This window comes from Brassica rapa, chromosome A09 (genome assembly GCF_000309985.2).
Source record: "Brassica rapa cultivar Chiifu-401-42 chromosome A09, CAAS_Brap_v3.01, whole genome shotgun sequence".
Taxonomy (NCBI): Eukaryota; Viridiplantae; Streptophyta; class Magnoliopsida; order Brassicales; family Brassicaceae; genus Brassica; species Brassica rapa.
The window spans coordinates 9,440,827-9,458,629 of record NC_024803.2 but is presented as its reverse complement, the minus strand read 5'-3'; the positions used below and the strand labels follow the sequence as shown (position 1 = coordinate 9,458,629).

Genomic DNA, 17,803 nt, shown 5'->3' with positions numbered 1-17,803 from the left:
AACATTTAAAAATAACTTGAAAATAATATCATTGATTATAATCAAGTTTATAACAAAAGTTACATAGTTTTAAATAATTTTAATTTATTTCGTATTTATATTCTTAACTATTTTGATACAATACAAAATTAATATTATTAAAAAGTTATGAAACAAATATTAAAATTAATATTAATAAATGATGCAAACAAACAAAAAAATAAAAACACATAAATTAATTCAAAAATTTAGTTTTAAAACTTATAATAATTAAAATTATAGTAATTACAAAAATAAAAGAATTTTAAGTGTTCAAAAAGATTATTATTGGAATTTGTTTAACAAAAAAAGTTTTAAAACACCAAATGAATGAGATTAATCTCTATTTATAAATATATGTCCAAATAAAATAAAAGAAAATTCTATTAATAGAGTATGAAAATGATGAAATTTTGTTATTAAAATATAAATATAAAAATTAATTTTCTATGAAATAAATGACATCAAATAATGGAGTTAAAAAAACAAAACAAACTATTTCATTCTCTTTTTTCTTCAAACCCCTTTCCAATGATAATATGCCATGTGGACTCTCTCTCTTCACCCATGTTCGATTCAATTAGTTGAATCTTTCAACTATGATTAATCCACCTATGATTTAACTCTTCTTTCAACACATGCATTGTAAGTATTAAACTGTTGAATTAAAGTTTCAACACATCCATTGCTTGTAGTCTAACACTTAAAATATTGATTCTGTTTATTAACACAATATTTTATTTTCTTATTAAACCCTAGTCTTTTATAATGTATTGTATTTAACACTTTAGTGAAAATATCTTTTAAATAAATTTAATTTTTACTTGAAATTTTTAGTATTTTAAATCCAATAAAATAAAGAAAAGATTATAACATTATCACTAAAAATTTAAAATTTAAAATTTAAATTGTATTAATCAATTTATTTTACATTCTTTTTCTATCAAAACCATACTACTTTTTTATCAAAACCGTACTCTTATCCACACTTATTCCACGAACTGCATGAACCTCAATTGGACCGTATCACACTTTAATATCTTATATTATCAAAACAACGGTTACTATTCAGACCCTAAATCCCAAATCCGGAAAGGTAAAAACAGGTCTAAGATATATCTCTATAACAAAAAAATCATAATGATGGAACAGAGATAACAGATCTAGATGAAAGAGAAGAGACAAGAACTAAAGAACTAGGATAGGAAAAAGCATGCGACACAACAACTAATAATCAAATAGACTAAATGCTGAAATGAACACCACACAGAAGCAAGAACAATAGAAGACAATAATAAATATAATATAAATATTTGGAAAGACATTGTAAATAAAAATACATTTTACATTATTTTTACAAATATGATTATCAAAATATGTTAAGAATATAGACAATACATAAAAGTACAGACATATAATAAATTTGGAGAATATATACATACTGTTTTCTATATTGTATTATAAAAGTATGGGGTTCATCTGAGAAGAACTCATTTCGTAAAAGGTTCTGTTTTCCTCTTTTTCAGCAAAATTTTTTTTTTTAATAATGAAAATAGGTATTTGTATATATCTTCCTGTTCTATATAAACCTATTTCTCTTAGGCGGAGTGGACAAAGACAACATACAACTAAATAAAAAAACAAACATAACATTAACATTTGAAAAATGGCACCAGCTCAAAACCTAGTCAGTTCGAAACACGTAGCGGTGATCGGAGCCGGAGCATCCGGGTTAATAGCGGCCAGAGAGCTCCATCGTGAAGGTCACACCGTCGTCGTTTTTGAGCGGGAGAAACAAGTGGGAGGTCTCTGGATTTACTCACCTAAATCTGAATCCGACCCGCTTGGTCTCGACCCGACAAGACCTATAGTTCACTCGAGTGTCTACGAGTCTCTCCGAACCAACCTCCCGAGAGAGTGTATGGGTTTCAGGGATTTTCCGTTCGTGCCATGTGTTGATGACTTTTCAAGAGACTCGAGAAGGTATCCGAGCCACAGGGAAGTTCTTGCGTACCTTCAAGACTTTGCTAGAGAGTTTAAAATAGAGGAGATGGTCCGGTTCGAGACCGAGGTGGTTCGGGTTGAGCCGGTTGATGGAAAATGGAGGGTCCGATCCAAAAACTCCGATGATCTCTCCGAAGATGAGATCTTTGACGCAGTCGTTGTTTGCAGTGGGCATTATACCGAACCTTATGTTGCTCATATTCCTGGTAAAGATTAGTTTCTAATTGCTTTTATAGTTTTGCAAGTTATTTGTTTATGATTACTTTCTGCCTCAATGCTTTCTGTCTCTTTTTGTCCGCTTGTTGCTGATAATATATGGTTCGTAATGAGTTAATGCTTTTGACCTAAAAAGAAACCAAATTGCGGTGAAAGAGTTGGTAGCAAACCCAAGTGAAATTGTTTAGGTATTATTTAGATATTTCATAAATATTTCAGTTTTTTTGGTGTCTAAGAGAATTTCCAACCTCACTCTATATTTTAGTCCAAAATATAGTAAAAAAGAATGGTGTAATGAAGGAAAAATAAAAGTATTATTCTATAAATAAAATAACATTTTATTTATTTTTATTCATTACTGCATATTCCATTCTATTTTGAAATAAGATTGGAGATGTCCGGTTTAAGTAAATTTATTTTATCGCGTGTTTGTATTTCACACCTTCAAGGGTTCAACTAGCAAAATTGTTTACTTTGTTAATTTTTGAAAGTCATTTTAAAAATCAGTAACAAAAATAAGATATATTTCCTATATTTTGAAAATTAGATTTTTGGAATTTCACCCATTAATATGTATAACATAAATACTTATTTTGTTATTAGTTGTTTTGATACATTTAATATTTTTATGATGTTTCACTATATGTCTATATATTTTAACTTGTATACTATATGTCTATATATTTTAATTTGTATTTTAGTTTTAAAATAAAATGCTTTAGTAAGAGTCTAAGCATCAATCTTAAGAAGAAAAAAAATATAAAACATCAATCTCTAAAATCAAAGAGAGTATATAAGAATGATGCATTTGAATGTTTATAATTTAAGAGTAAAAAGTAAAAAGTAAAAATTAGATTAATGTACTTTTTGCTTACTAATTTTTTGTACTTAGGAAAAGGTAAACAAAGAGAGTATATTGTGTATTTTCAGAAACCGTTAAAAACTTGATAACTTTTCTTTACAGAACTCTATAGATAAATTATCACCACGAGATTTTTTTAACCCCATCAACGGATTTTGGATTACAATTGTTTACATACATTCCCTACTGAAGACTTTATGATCATTTTTGTACGGTCTATATATATTCTGGAAGGAAATTCAGTAAAAAATATTTAATTAAAAAATATGTATATATAGGGATAAAATCATGGCCAGGAAAGCAGATCCATAGCCATAACTACAGAGTTCCGGGTCCATTCAAAAATGAGGTACACATAAAATATATGGCCCTTGTTTTTTCTCATAAATTCATATTATATGGTTCTTATTAGATCTCAGACAGATCTAAAAACCAAATATTAAAAACATTATATAGGATCACCAATATATATATTTTTAAAAGAAATATTAAAAATGTTATACTAAAACCAAAAATTACAGTACCCATTTTATTAAGACAAAAATGTTTCAGTTAGTTATTAATATTTCAAAACTTATCATTATTTTTAGTTACAGAAAATCCAATTGATATTATTCCATCTACATAAACTAGATATAAATTGATAGCAAAAAGCATGATCACATTCTTAAATAAAATAAAATATTAATTTAGGTGATAATTATGAATATAAAAATACGAAATTTATGCTAAACAACAAATTTATATCACTGTACAAATAATAGAATATAGAGGATGTTAAAAATATAAATTAAATAAGTTATTACAATAATAATTACCAAATATAGAAGAAGCAAATTAATTTGTGGATTTATAGGTTATCAGAATTAATATTATTTCGGTACTTATTGGTTAATTGAAGCTAAAATGGTTTAGATAATAAATATTAATATTGTATTTATATTAGGGAGATTTGATATTAATATAGTACTATGTGGAAAACTGATGGCAATAGAGGTGCTCTGATTTACGTGAAATAAAAAATATATATAGAGGAAGATGGCATATTTCAAAATAACTTTACTTCTTTATTTTGGGTGAAAATTATCACAAGTAACTTATTTTTTTACTGAAAAAAAAATTATCACAAGTAACTTCTTTTTTTTTTTACTGAAATTTTTTTAAGCTTATTGTAATTTTTTTTGTTTGTCATTTGTCTTAATTTCCCTCACAAATAACTTGTATGTTACATTTCTAGTTTAGGTTTATCTTTACAATTTTGTCGAAATTTATCCTGTTTAACACATTTCGTTTTGCATTGCTTTCAAACAGAAGAAGGATTCATATCCGTCAATATACAACATAACAGTAGCACAACAAAGAAAGCTTGAAAGCCTTAGTTTTTTAGGGATATAATAAAATACTAGGATTTGACGCGCATGTGTTTGTGTTAATAAAATAAACATTTGATGACGTTACTTTCCAGTGACATTATTCATTTGAAAAATACTTAGAGCATGATTAACCTCGGTTTCTTAGCCGAAATTTTTAACTCATGATTTGACACTTTTTGTTTTATGTTTTTACACTTTTTATTTTTATGTTTTTACACTTTTCGACTAAGAGACGGTTCTTAGAGCACCATTAACGCACAACTTCTAATGTGGGGTGCTTATTCATTTATCTTTTTTTCTGAAAAAATAAAAAAAATAATAAAAAAGGTTAATCAATCGCGGGCTATCACATGTTAGTGGAGTCTGCAAACAGTACAAGCATCATAAAAACAACTCTGCTTATTTTAGAGTTGGAAGCATCGTGGCTTATACTGTTTTGTGGGGTCTACACTTAAATCCCATAATAAGCATGTAACTGCGTTGCACTCTTATATCTTTTATTTAAAAGACGGTTTTAAACTTTTCTTAATTAAAAATTAAGAAAAGCTAAAAACCGTCTCTTAACCGAATCTAAAAACCCCAGTTAAAAGACTGGGTTAATCATTGATCTTAGAAAATTAATTGTTTATCTAAGACAAAGTTTTAAGTACGTATTACAATTACATAGGGATAGGGTTGAACGTCGGTTTGCAAAATTTAAATTTATAGACTTTAGATATTGTATTGAACTAAGAACTCTCACAAAAAATTTAGATATCCGTTTTGAAAATGATAACGTATAGCATATGTATAAAAATGAAGATCTATTATTTTTCAATATAACTGTTTGCTCACACAGATTGTATTAAAAAGATTGAAGGTACATATCAATCCATAGATGGGATGAAAATTACGATTAACAAAATATAAAATAAAACAAAAAGAGAGATGAGATATAATAATAGATCGAGAGCGTCATTCTTGTCTACCACATACACTTAGACTAAACTTTGCTTCCGAAAAGGTAAAAGTATCTCTCCCCCGAATTCTATATAATATGTATCATATACTAAGAGTTTGAACAAAAAAAAAAAAAGTTTGAACAAAAAAAAATGTATCATATACTAACTATTGGCTTCTTATGGTTATCTAATCAGTTAAAGTTTTTTTTGTGTTTGAAGGGTACAATTTCCCTTTATATGCGTTTTTAAACTAAAAAGAAAAAAGAATGATATGCTTTTTTTGTGTTGATGTTTTTGATAGGTGGTGGTGGTCATCGGAAATTTTGCGAGCGGTGCCGATATTAGTAGAGACGTAGCTAAGGTCGCCAAAGAAGTCCACGTTGCGTCTAGAGGGAGTGAAGCTAGTACGTATGAGAAGCTTTCCGTGCCCACCAACAATCTATGGATTCATTCTGAGGTAAAGCTAACAACTTTATTTTCAAACCATGATTTTAGATTATAATAGTTCAAAAAGAAATTCATCTATGGATTCATTCTGAGGTAAAGCTAACAACTTTATTTTCAAACAACAATCTATGGATTCATTCTGAGGTAAAGACATGTTTTTTTCTCGTAGATAGAGACTGCATGTGATGATGGTTCAATTGTTTTCAAAAATGGGAAGGCGGTTCATGCAGATACTGTTGTGTATTGTACCGGGTATGTTCTTTAATCATTTTCAATATTTTATGGTTAAATATAGCGAGATATCATATGTAAAATGTGGATGGATTCATTATATTTCTTATATCTTGGTTTACTGTCCAGGTACAAGTATAAGTTTCCATTTCTTGAAACCAATGGTTATATGAGCATTGATGATAACCGCGTTGAACCTTTGTACAAACATGTCTTTCCACCGGCGCTTGCCCCAGGGCTTTCTTTTGTTGGTTTACCAGGGATGGTTAGTCTTAATCGAAATTCATTTATTGGGTTCCAGTCTCTCACTTCTTTTTGACCTATGATTTTATGATCAGGGCATACAATTCGTCATGTTTGAAATCCAAAGCAAATGGGTAGCTGCAGTTTTGTCTGGACGAGTTACACTTCCTGCACCAGAAAAAATGATGGAAGATCTTATTGCATCGTATGCCATGCTTGAAGCGTTAGGTATTCCCAAGAGATATACACATAAATTGGGTAAAATTCAGGTACGCTCTCGTTTTCCGATATGATCACGTGTATAAATATATAGTAGGTCTTGATAGTTTCAAACATTTTGTATTAGTTGTGGTTATACACTTTCAAATTTATTTGATTTGAAGTGTCCTTTTATATTTTTAATTTATATGTTTGTCACAATCTTTAGTTTATCCTATTTTTATCTCACTAAATAATAGTATACTGATTGATGGCAAAATAAAACATTTAATTGTTTTTATTATGCATGGAAAACCATTAAAGTATATAATATGGAAAAAATGAAATCTATAATAGAAATGAAATCTATAATAGAGTTACTCTATTTTAATAGAAATTATAGAAGAAAAAAATTTGGGTTGGAGATGCCCTTACTGGTAAATTAGTAGCGTAATAAGAGCATCATTATATCAATGATTTTTTCTCTCTTGCAGTCTAATTATCTTGACTGGGTCGCAGAAGAATGTGGTTGTCAGCCTGTTGAGCCTTGGAGAACTCAACAAGTTGACCGTGGTTATGAGAGACTTGTTTCTAACCCTGAAAATTACCGCGATGAATGGGACGACGATGATCTCATAAAAGAAGCGTACGAGGATTTTGCTAGTAAGAAGTTGATTAGCTTTCTTCCTTCTTATTTCCCCAAATCAGGAAGATGATATCCCATAATGGTGCCTACTTGTTTTTAAGGGTCTACTTGTATTATTTTTAAAAATGTTGGTTTTAATAAAGCTGAATGTAAGGGTTGCTTGTTATACAATGGCTACTACTTTTCAAATTGTCCTAGGTTTTATCTATGAAAAATCAGGATGGAGGTTTAAGCTTTCATGGCATAACTTATTTCAAGTAAACATTGCTATGCAAGCACGCATGGATGATTTGGTACCAACCGCAATCATACTGCTTCCAAAGTTCACAACATGTGGGAGGCAGAACGGATCCGTTATTTGTTGATGCATATTACATACTTAAATAACACCTTTAGCAAAGTGTTACAAGACAGCAACATATGGAGATTATCTAAAATTAGATCTATTAACAAACATATATACATTGCCGTAATCACTGCAAGAAAACAGCGGCATGCCGAGGGAAAAAATCGTCGGTATGTCGTCGGAATAACACTATTCCGACGACATACAGACGAAAAAAGTCCTCGGAAATAACTCCTCGGAAATTAATTTTTTCTCGGAAATCCCTCAAAAATTTCCGACGGAATTCCGAGGAAACTCCAACGACCACCAGTTTGTCGGAAAGATCTTCGGAATATACCGAGGGAGGACTTCCTCGGGATATTTCGATGGACTTTCCGATGGTCCAATCCTCGGAAGTTCCGACGAAATGTTCCTCGGAATTTTCATTGGGAATTTCCGAGGAACAGAGCTCTCGGAAAATTCAGAGGAAGAGTCCCTCGGTATATTCCGACGACTTATTCCGAGGAAATGTTCGTCGGAAATTTCCGAGGGTCCATTTCCTCGGGATTTCAAAAAAAATTAATTTTTTTAAAAAATATTTTTTTTTAAAATTAAAATTTTTGAAATTTAAATTCGAAAATATAAAATTAAAATTGAAAACATATTAGATAATATTCAAAGTTGTACAAATAAAAATAAAACATTCCGAGTTTTTGAAAAAAAAAAACTACAGGTCTTGCACGTTCGGGAACACCTCGTTCGGGTACATCCTCTTCATCATATCCATCATTTGCTCGTTCAGCCTCTTCTGTGCCTCATAGCCCGCCTGTTGAGCCGCCATCTGGGTCTCCAACACAGATATGCGATCATCCTTGTCCTTCAACTGAGCCGTAAGTACTTCTGGATCAACAAAGGACGGTGGTGCAGAAAAAGGAGCAGCCGACCGGCAGCGACGACCCAAACTGACCAAACGTCCCTTCTTCTTTGGAACCGACTGAAATAGAAAATAGCCAAATTTAAATAATATAAACAGATGATAAAATAAAAATCAAGAAATAAATGAATTGAACTTTAAAAAAAGGAACTTACCGATTCAACGATTTCGTTGATTCGAACCCGGGACAAGTTGGTCGAAGCCGTCGAATCGTCATCCTCGGTTTGAAGCTGAGACACTTCGTCTTGCACCTGAGTTTGGACCAGGGTGACCACGTCCCTCACAAGACCATCATCAATCTGGCCGGTCTTCTTGTTGGTATACGCCCTCTTCATTAGGGCGAGATCATCAACCGGCTCGCCATCATTTTCTTCCACCTTGAAAAAAACATAAATTAAACAAACATTAGAAATTTGAAGAAATGCACAAAAAATAAAATTTCAAAACTTAAATAATTGAAGAAAAAACGGCTGAACTTACCATGCGATCCCCCAGAGTGGCAATAGATTGAGCACCCAAGTTATGCTTGAAGACGCCCTTCCCTTTACGATCGCTCTTGCGATTGGTGCGGTTGGTGGAATTGGTGGAAGAAGTTTCTTTCGTCTCTTCCTTATCCCAATGCGCACACAACTCCTTCCAGACCGTGTCGTTCATCGACTTTGGAACCTTTTAATTAAAAAAAAAAGAAAATAGTTTAATAAATTAAAAAATTGTTTAATAAATTAAAAATAACCTTGTTTATTTCCCACTTCTTCTTCCATTCATGGATCTGCTTCCCATAGTTGTCCAAAACTTTATGGACAAAGTGGTGATAGATAAAGAGCGTATCATCGGAATTCCAGTTGAATTCTTGCTGAAAAAAAAACACAGTTAGTAGAAAATTTATATTAAAGATTAAAAATATAAGTAAAAAATTAGAATACTTACCGCAAACTGACGAAACCAGAGATGCTGCTTGTCGGTAGGGAAGTCAGTGAAAGTCGGATGTCCCTTGTCGAGGGCCGAGTACACCATACGGTTGATCCATGCGCTGATCCCGTTCCCGGATCGGTTGAACCTAATAAAAAGAACAAATTATTAATAATGAATCAAATTTTAATGAAAAAAAATAAAAGTTTAATTACTATGTTTGACCCCGTCCATGTGGATACTGAGTGAGATAGGGAAGATGGTCACGACCGGGCTGTCGAACCAACTCCGCAACACTCATCACTCCCGGAGGACCCGGAGGAGCAGGAGAGGGTGCAGCAGCGGGAGGGTGCAGCAGCTGGAGTGGGAGGAGCAGGAGCGGGTAATAGAGAGGGAGATGTATGGTAGGAGTTGTGGGGCGAAGCGGAATCCTGAATATGGCTGGACGAACCCCGAGACTGGCTCCCCGTACCACCATGACCACGACGCTGTCGAGGCCGGGTCTGATCATCATTAGACCTGTAAATTAAAAAAAAGATATTTAAAAATTAGTTCTAATAATTTTAATAAATAAAAAGACAGTTTAAATAAAAAATAGTTTAAAAATAGTTTAAAAAATAGTTTTTAATCACAAAAATATAAATAGTTTAATAATTACAAAAAATAGTTTTAATAAATAAAAATATAGTTTAATAATTACAAAAAATAGTTTTAATAAATAAAAAATAGTTTAATAATTACAAAAAATAGTTTTAATAATATTAAAAATGTTTAATAAATATAGAAAATAGTTTAATAATTACAAAAAATAGTTTTAATAAATAAAAAATAGTTTAATAGTTACAAAAAATAGTTTTAATAATATTAAAAATGTTTAATAAATATAGAAATTTATATTATATATATATATATATATATTTTTTTTTTAATCACAAAAAAAGTTTTACAGATATTAAAAATGTTTAATAAATATATAAATGATTTTATAATGCAAAAAATAGATCTTATATACAAAAAACGTTTTCATATTATATATACATAATTATCAATAAGATTTTTATAACCACAAAATTAATAAAAACTAAAAAAAAAATTCCAAATCAAGTGAATACCATAATCAAACTTGATTTTACACAATCCTACCATTCACCCTAACAAAAATCTATAAATATCATTCCAAAATCATCAAATCTACTTAAAAACTTAACAAATCTAACCTAAGAGAGTGGGATAGGGTTCATACATGAAATTGAGGAGGATTAGGACGGATTCGCCGGAAATCATCGAGAGAGAAGGGAGGAGACGCCGGAATTCGCGAGAGAGAAGAGAGAGTTCGGCGGAGAGGAAGAGAGAAATGGGGAAGAAGATCTGGTTCGACCTAATAAAATGAGGCGTCCGACGGAAACTGTCCGTCGGAATTTCCTCGGAATTATTAAATATTTTCGTCGGAATTTCCTCGAAAATCATTAATTCAATTTTCGCGAAATATTTGGCGGCTTGGTTTACCCGGTTACATGAAAATATTCCGAGGAAACAGGGTTTGGGGTTTCAAAACATCAATTTTTTTTGTCGTATTTCATTTCTTATACAATTATAATGCATACCATTGAGGTTTCTTTGTATAGATGATCATAAATTATGAAATAACAAAATTTCAAAAATAATTGTAAGTATTCTCTTTACCGTTTATTAAAGTGTATAAGTGTTTCTCTTATGTTGTGTGGTTTTCGTTCATGCAATCGTAAAAGTGTTTGTTATTGGGTAAATACCAAAGTTTGACTTCATAATCTGGTTAAGACACTTAATGAAGGTTATATACGTGTTATTCAATCCGCAAAACGTTGTTTTCGGTTAAAAACCCCTAGTTCCTCGGAATTTCCTCCGAATTCCGTCGGAATATTCCGAGGAAATTCCGAGGAAAATGACTCTATAATATATTAATAATTCGATAAATATATTTACTTTATAAAATCAAATATTAAAATAAATTAATATTTATATTACTTTAAAATATAATGAAACGAGTTACAATCTTATATATTAAAACAGAAGTCACAACTTTGATTCATGTGTGATTTTTTTAAAAATGGACTCTATCTAGAAAATCATTTATTAACATAACATTTATTACTCCAGCACTAACGCCTAAACATTGTTGACTACTCTTACCTTAAAATCGGAGTGTGAGTAAGTCAACCACCATTAATTAAAATTTAACATGGTGCCAATAACATTATTTCCTAAACTACCGGTTTAAATTTAATTACGATATTAACCATTATGATAAAATCTGACCAAGTCGGTTCACTCTACTTGTCGAACTCGGTTCACTCATTTACCATATTATTTTGAGCTTTATTATTTATCAACCTACTGGAGACTTTTTTTTCTTATTAATGTTTACATAAACCATACATTATAAAATTCTTTGAGGTTCAGATATATAAACAAATCGGTAGAAATGATAACCTGAAAAAAAGTCAAACCAAACATGTTAGATGAATAAACAAAATAAATTAAAGTGAACATATAATTCATTTAAAAATAGAATTAAGTTGCTATAATTATAATAAATATATAATCTTTGTAACTACTTTAATCATAATATATTTTCATTTTAAATATAATATGTATTTATATATTATATTTTTAAAATTCTAAGAAATATGTGTAAAAATATTTAAACAATAACTTAATGTATTTTAAGTTATCGTTTAGAAATGAAAATAAATAAATTATATCCTATTTTATCTACTTTTATAGTCATGATCATGTTAAAATATAATTATTATACTAAAACAAATACGATAAAATTATATTCAATTGATAAATTTATAAATTTTGTTTTCATAAATATAAACTATTTATTTAAAATATATAATTTAAAGATGCTAACCCGGATAAGAGTTGCTAGCCTGTTCAAATTAAGTTGTTTTACTCATGGAACAACATATCATTTACAGTGGAGAAACATGCGATACTGAAAGTAAACTAACTATCTATTTACATATTTTTCAATACCAAAATTTACATATATTAGTTCAATTGTTTCAATTTCGTTTATAAAGTGTATAAAATACATTGTTCCAGGAAGAAGTCTCACATTCAACATGTGCAACGAAATTTACCTGTTGGAGAATAGTGATCAAAACATATGGTTAATATTTAGAATATTTTACGATTAATGATATAAAAAAGAAAAACTATACATATATATAAATAAAAACAAATATCCGCGCGGTTGCGCGGGTGAAAATCTAGTTAATAGTTTTACTACTAAAGATTTAAGGGATATTTTATCTGTCATGAAATTCATTAATAAAATAAGAGGCAGTTTTAACGAACACATTAACACATTAACTCATTTATATTACTTTTTTAAGAATCAGATTAGCAATTATTTTTATATCAGATTAGCAATTATTATTTTTAAATTAATTGCATTATATATATATATATATATATATATATATATATATATATATATATATATATATCTATTATAATAATGTAGATTTTAGTCTCTTCTTAGAGTGCGATATCATCAGGAAGATATGACAAAATGTGATGCCTACAATCTTATATATTAAAAGAGAAGTCATGACTTCTTTCATGTGTGATTTTTTTTTATTTGGACCATCACTTAGAAATCTTATTAAATGTATTTTATTAAGAATAATAATACATAGAATCTTTAAAATACTTTAATCATAATATCTTTTGATATCTTTTTATTTAAAAAATAAATATATTTATTTTAAAAATCTAACAAATCTGTTTTAAAAGATTTTTACAAGATCTTCATTTTCGAAATTATATTTAAATATTTTTCATTAATTTCGAAATTAGTTTGAAATATTATTATACATTAATAAATTCAGTAATCATTTATAAAATAAAAAATAAAAAATTCTGTAATATTTTATATATTATATAATCATAATCAATCATATTAAAAGAAAATTATTATATTGAGCTAAGTATAATAAAATTGTATTAAATTTATAAATTTTATTTTCATAAGTATAAAATATTTATGTTCAAAAATAAAATCTAATATGTTGGTAAGATGGATTAAGCAAAATATATAATACATGTATAAAAATTAACATGTATTTCTGTAAAGCTTATAATATAAAATCTTTGCAACTACTTTAATCATAATATATTTTCATTTTAAATATAATATATATTTATATATTATATTTAAAAATTCTAATAAATCTGTGTAAAAGTATTTTAACAATAATTCAATATATTTTAAGTTATCGTTTATAAAATGAAAAATAAATAAATTATATCCTACCCACTTTATAGTCATGATCATGTTAAAATACAATTATTATACTTAAATAAATATGATAAAAGTATATTCAATTGATAAATTTATAAATTTTATTTTCATAAATATAAATTATTTATTTTAAAAATATAATATGATGATAGAACGGCTTAAAATTAACAAACCTTATAACACATGTCTAAAAATTAACATATCTTAGACTTTTGTATATACAATAATATATTATCTAAAATGAATAAGTATAAAAAATATTATTAAAAAGAAATACAGCTTTGAAACACGGGTCAGAATTTAGCATAAATTAAATACAAAATAATTTTCAAATATGTTTTCTCATGAATATAATAATTTGCTTAATAACTAAATGCAAATACAATACGATAAATATATAATAAGAAGTAAAAATACATACGGTTTTAACCAAATGATTAATTATAACATGTAAATTATAAAATTATTGAATTTAAAATAGTTATATAAACATTTAAGTATATGATTAATGTTAAAAAAAATATCACTAATGTTTAAAAATAATAATTTATGTATAGAAAAAGTAAAAACAAACACCCGCGCGGTTGCGCGGGTCAAAATCTAGTATACCTTAAAACTCTACTTCTATGACTTTCGATAATCGGTTCAGGTTTGAGTTTTTTTCTTTTTGCTTTAAATTAGTAGGACTCTCTTAGTTTATTGGGCTTAAAATCTGTAGCTTAACAGAGACAACAGACTTGAAAACAGTTCACCGTCACTTGCTCCATCCGTGAATCACCCGTGAAGATGGAATCGTTACTGTGACGTTCAATGTTCACCCCACCGCCTCTGGTAAATCAATGGAGTAACAGTTTAGGAATGCATTCAATCAACTTAATTATCCTTCTCATTAACGCAATTGATCCACGAGCTCTGCCGCATTCAAGACAACCCCTCCTTCTTCCATGTTAGAGAATCTAGGCCTATAAATAAGAGAGTCAGCTTCGTTGATATACATCAGTCGCTCCCTCTCAAATAGTATAACCCTAAGAGAATCACTCACCAGCGATGGCAATCTCCTCCATTTTGATTACCGATTTGAAAGTCGGCCGCTGTCACGACACCTATTGAAAGAATACACATGCACAATTTAAAACAAATATGTATATTAACGTCCCGTTTGACTTAGCATGTCAAACCAAAAACCACCCAAGAAGGTAAATCTTTAGTCAAAAGAATAAAGGATAAGTTGTTAAACCAAAAGAGAGTGATCAGCTCACAAATTATTTGTTCAGTGCTAGTCTCATGTCTTCATCTGTACTCTGGTATATATCGCTGAAAACTTGGTTATCTGATAAATATCTCCCACCTCACCATCACAACAATGTCCAGTGAAAGAGGTGCAGCCTAAAAAATGTCACTATACTAATAGACATCCAAAAGCTAAACAAAAGTTTGACACTTTTTCATTAGAAAAAACTAACAATATTTGATGGCTGTCACTTTGTAACACCTATTTCGTGGACGAATGACAACATCAAACGACTAATACTAAACAACAAACCACATCATCGCACAGTTGAAATACTATTATAAATGGAACAATGTGAATATTAACAACAACGCAAACAAACCAACTAAAATCAAACATTATGCAACACCGTATATATACATCCCGCGTGTAATGGGGGCATATCACTAGTTTCAAATAAACTGTTAATATATTCGAGTGCAATTTCAACGTCATCGACATACCGCACCATGAAGCTTCAAGCGACAACCTGATATATATTTATTTTAACTGGTATATAATCTATGTTTTGAGTCTTTTATCGAGTTAAAGTATTTTTGTTTGGAGGCTTTTAGTCTTTTATCGGTTTTTTACAGGTCTTAGATCTATTTGGAACAGAATGAGTAGAATTAAGTACAAAAAGACAATTGAAGATACAAAACTGTGCATATGCGTTAGAACTTTGGCAATGGATTGAAAATTTGCTAAATATGTATTGACATCAAAGTTGGAGATAAGATAAAAATTTGAGTTAGTTTTCCAATGCTGTTGGTTTGATGTCGACCCAATGATGATCGAAAGTTATGCTTGTTTTACTGAAAAATAGTAGGCATGTCGGTTTAATACAATTTTTTTTTGTTTTTTCATATCTTTGGTTTGGTTTTGGCTGAGATCAAACCATATTTTTGACATATATATATATATATATATATATATATATATTATTTTGAGCTATTAGGTAGGCTAAGCTTTATTTTCATAAGAGTTTTAGGTCTTAAAACCCTAAGAGACAAGATAATTTCATTGAACCTATTTTTATCTCTTTAATCTAATTATACTGACTTTATCATTGATCTTGTGTTTTTTGGTCATGTCAAAATAGCTTTATAGTTAGGTCAAAATATCATTGATCTTGTGTTTTTTGGTTATGTCAATAATTTTTTAGGATTGACTGATTAAAGATTCTTCATTTTGGTTCTTCAATTGATTATTCTTATAACTTGGACATTATTTATCACCTAATTCACAATCTTAGTTAATTGAATGCAGTGAGTGTTTATTCGATTGCTAAAAAAATAATCACTTTAAGAAAAAAAAATTAGCATGCGAGTGCTTCACGACTTTGGGGGTGATTGGTAATGATTGTAGAAGCCGTGGATAACCTTTTTAATTTCTAGAGCCATCTTTTAAAGCAATCATGTTTTTATTTTAGAAGCTATAGACAAACTTTTAATTTCTAGAGTCATTTTTAAAAGCAATCATGCTTTTATTTTTTAAATTGAATCCAAAGCCAAAACATTTAAATAGGAAATTTGTTAGCTTTAGAAAGCAATTTTTCTGGAGTTTTTATTTTGTGCTCTGAAAAAAAATCTACATCAAAATAAATGAAAATTAAAGCTAAAAATTTAAAGCCTAAATCTTAGAGCAAAAAATAGAAAGCTATAACTTCAACCAATCAAACCCTTTATCTGAAACATGTTCAAGTTCAAATAGATCTTAGATATTGTTTAAAATCTACTCAGATCTAAAATATTTTTAATTGAACTTGACCCATATATATAAAATCCGAGCAAAAAAGCTTAAGAAGTTGAAACCAAAAATCTAGACTGGTCATGTTATTTCGGATGTGAAATGGAAAATGCGGAGACATATGAATCAATAAGCAAATTATGAAATACTTATTTATAAATAATTAGATATATAAGGTATTTATTTAAATTTTAATACTTACTTTTATATATCACTAGATCCGTTCTCCGCGCTACGCGCGGAAAAGTGTTTTTAGTTCGATTCCCGATTATAAGTTTCAATGTTTTTGTTTGGAATATCAGCATTGTTTTTTCAGAACAATGGGGAAGTATGGATTATTAAGATTACACAATTGTTTTAAAACGAAAAGAGTATATAAGTAATTATAAAAAAAATGTATGGTATTAGAATTAAAAGTGTATTTATCCTATATAAATTTCATTAGTTATAATTGATACCTTGGGATGATGGCGTAGTTCTTTTTGATAGCAATATGGCAATGTTTTTGGGATGATAGTGCTCTCCGAATGAGTGGTCAACCTCCGATGTCTGGATCGATTGGAAGCAGTTGAGAACTGGAAGAGGAGAAGTTGAGTTTTCCTCGTTAAAAGGAAGAAGAAACAATTAAATATTTCTGAACTGACGTGATTGTCAAATTACCGGGTCTTTCGGATGATTATTATTTCTGGATGATTATTATTTCTAGATGCCAAATACAAATTTTGTTATATACAAAGAACTACACTACAAATGTCAAATTTGCAAGTCAAACTTGACTAATAAGCATTTGACAACTATTAAATGAGTTTTTATAAATATAGTAAAACTATTCCAATGGATTTGCTTTTTTATTATTGTGATTCTTTGATTTTTTTATTAGTATTTAGATATTTTATAAGATGTTCACTAATACCATATTTAATGATTCACTCTATTTATTTTGTTATCATAACAGAGTTATTCTATAATAAAATGGATATTACTCCAATCGTACTATATTTTAGAGTGAAAAAATAATTAAAAAATAAAAAATAATTAAATTATTCTATGTATAGAGTAAACATATTTTTACTATATCACAAAATAAAAATATAGTACAATCGAAACATTTTACTCTAACTCTATTTTGGATGAGAAATTAGA

The 17,803-nt window shown here is 28.9% G+C and overlaps 1 protein-coding gene across 1 annotated transcript; it reads left to right on the top strand.

The window, feature by feature from the left end:
• The first annotated feature begins 1,652 nt into the window (after window positions 1–1,652).
• FMOGS-OX1 (flavin-containing monooxygenase FMO GS-OX2) lies at window positions 1,653–7,350 on the top strand. The gene is made up of 7 exons (XM_009114820.3): window positions 1,653–2,228; window positions 3,379–3,449; window positions 5,716–5,871; window positions 6,031–6,113; window positions 6,222–6,357; window positions 6,431–6,604; window positions 7,028–7,350. Exons 1-7 carry the CDS (start codon window positions 1,685–1,687, stop codon window positions 7,247–7,249), a joined length of 1,386 nt encoding a protein of 461 aa, XP_009113068.1. The 5' UTR covers window positions 1,653–1,684; the 3' UTR covers window positions 7,250–7,350.
• Window positions 7,351–17,803: the final 10,453 nt, after the last annotated feature.

What these genes read in the sequence shown, in the direction of transcription:
- FMOGS-OX1 (XM_009114820.3), top strand. Translation starts at nt 1,685, where the DNA reads ATGGCACCAGCTCAAAACCTAGTCAGTTCGAAACACGTAGCGGTGATC. An exon ending in TTATGTTGCTCATATTCCTG is followed by an intron (nt 2,229 to 3,378) that starts GTAAAGATTAGT and finishes ATGTATATATAG; the next exon opens with GGATAAAATCATGGCCAGGA. An exon ending in ATCTATGGATTCATTCTGAG is followed by an intron (nt 5,872 to 6,030) that starts GTAAAGCTAACA and finishes TTTTTCTCGTAG; the next exon opens with ATAGAGACTGCATGTGATGA.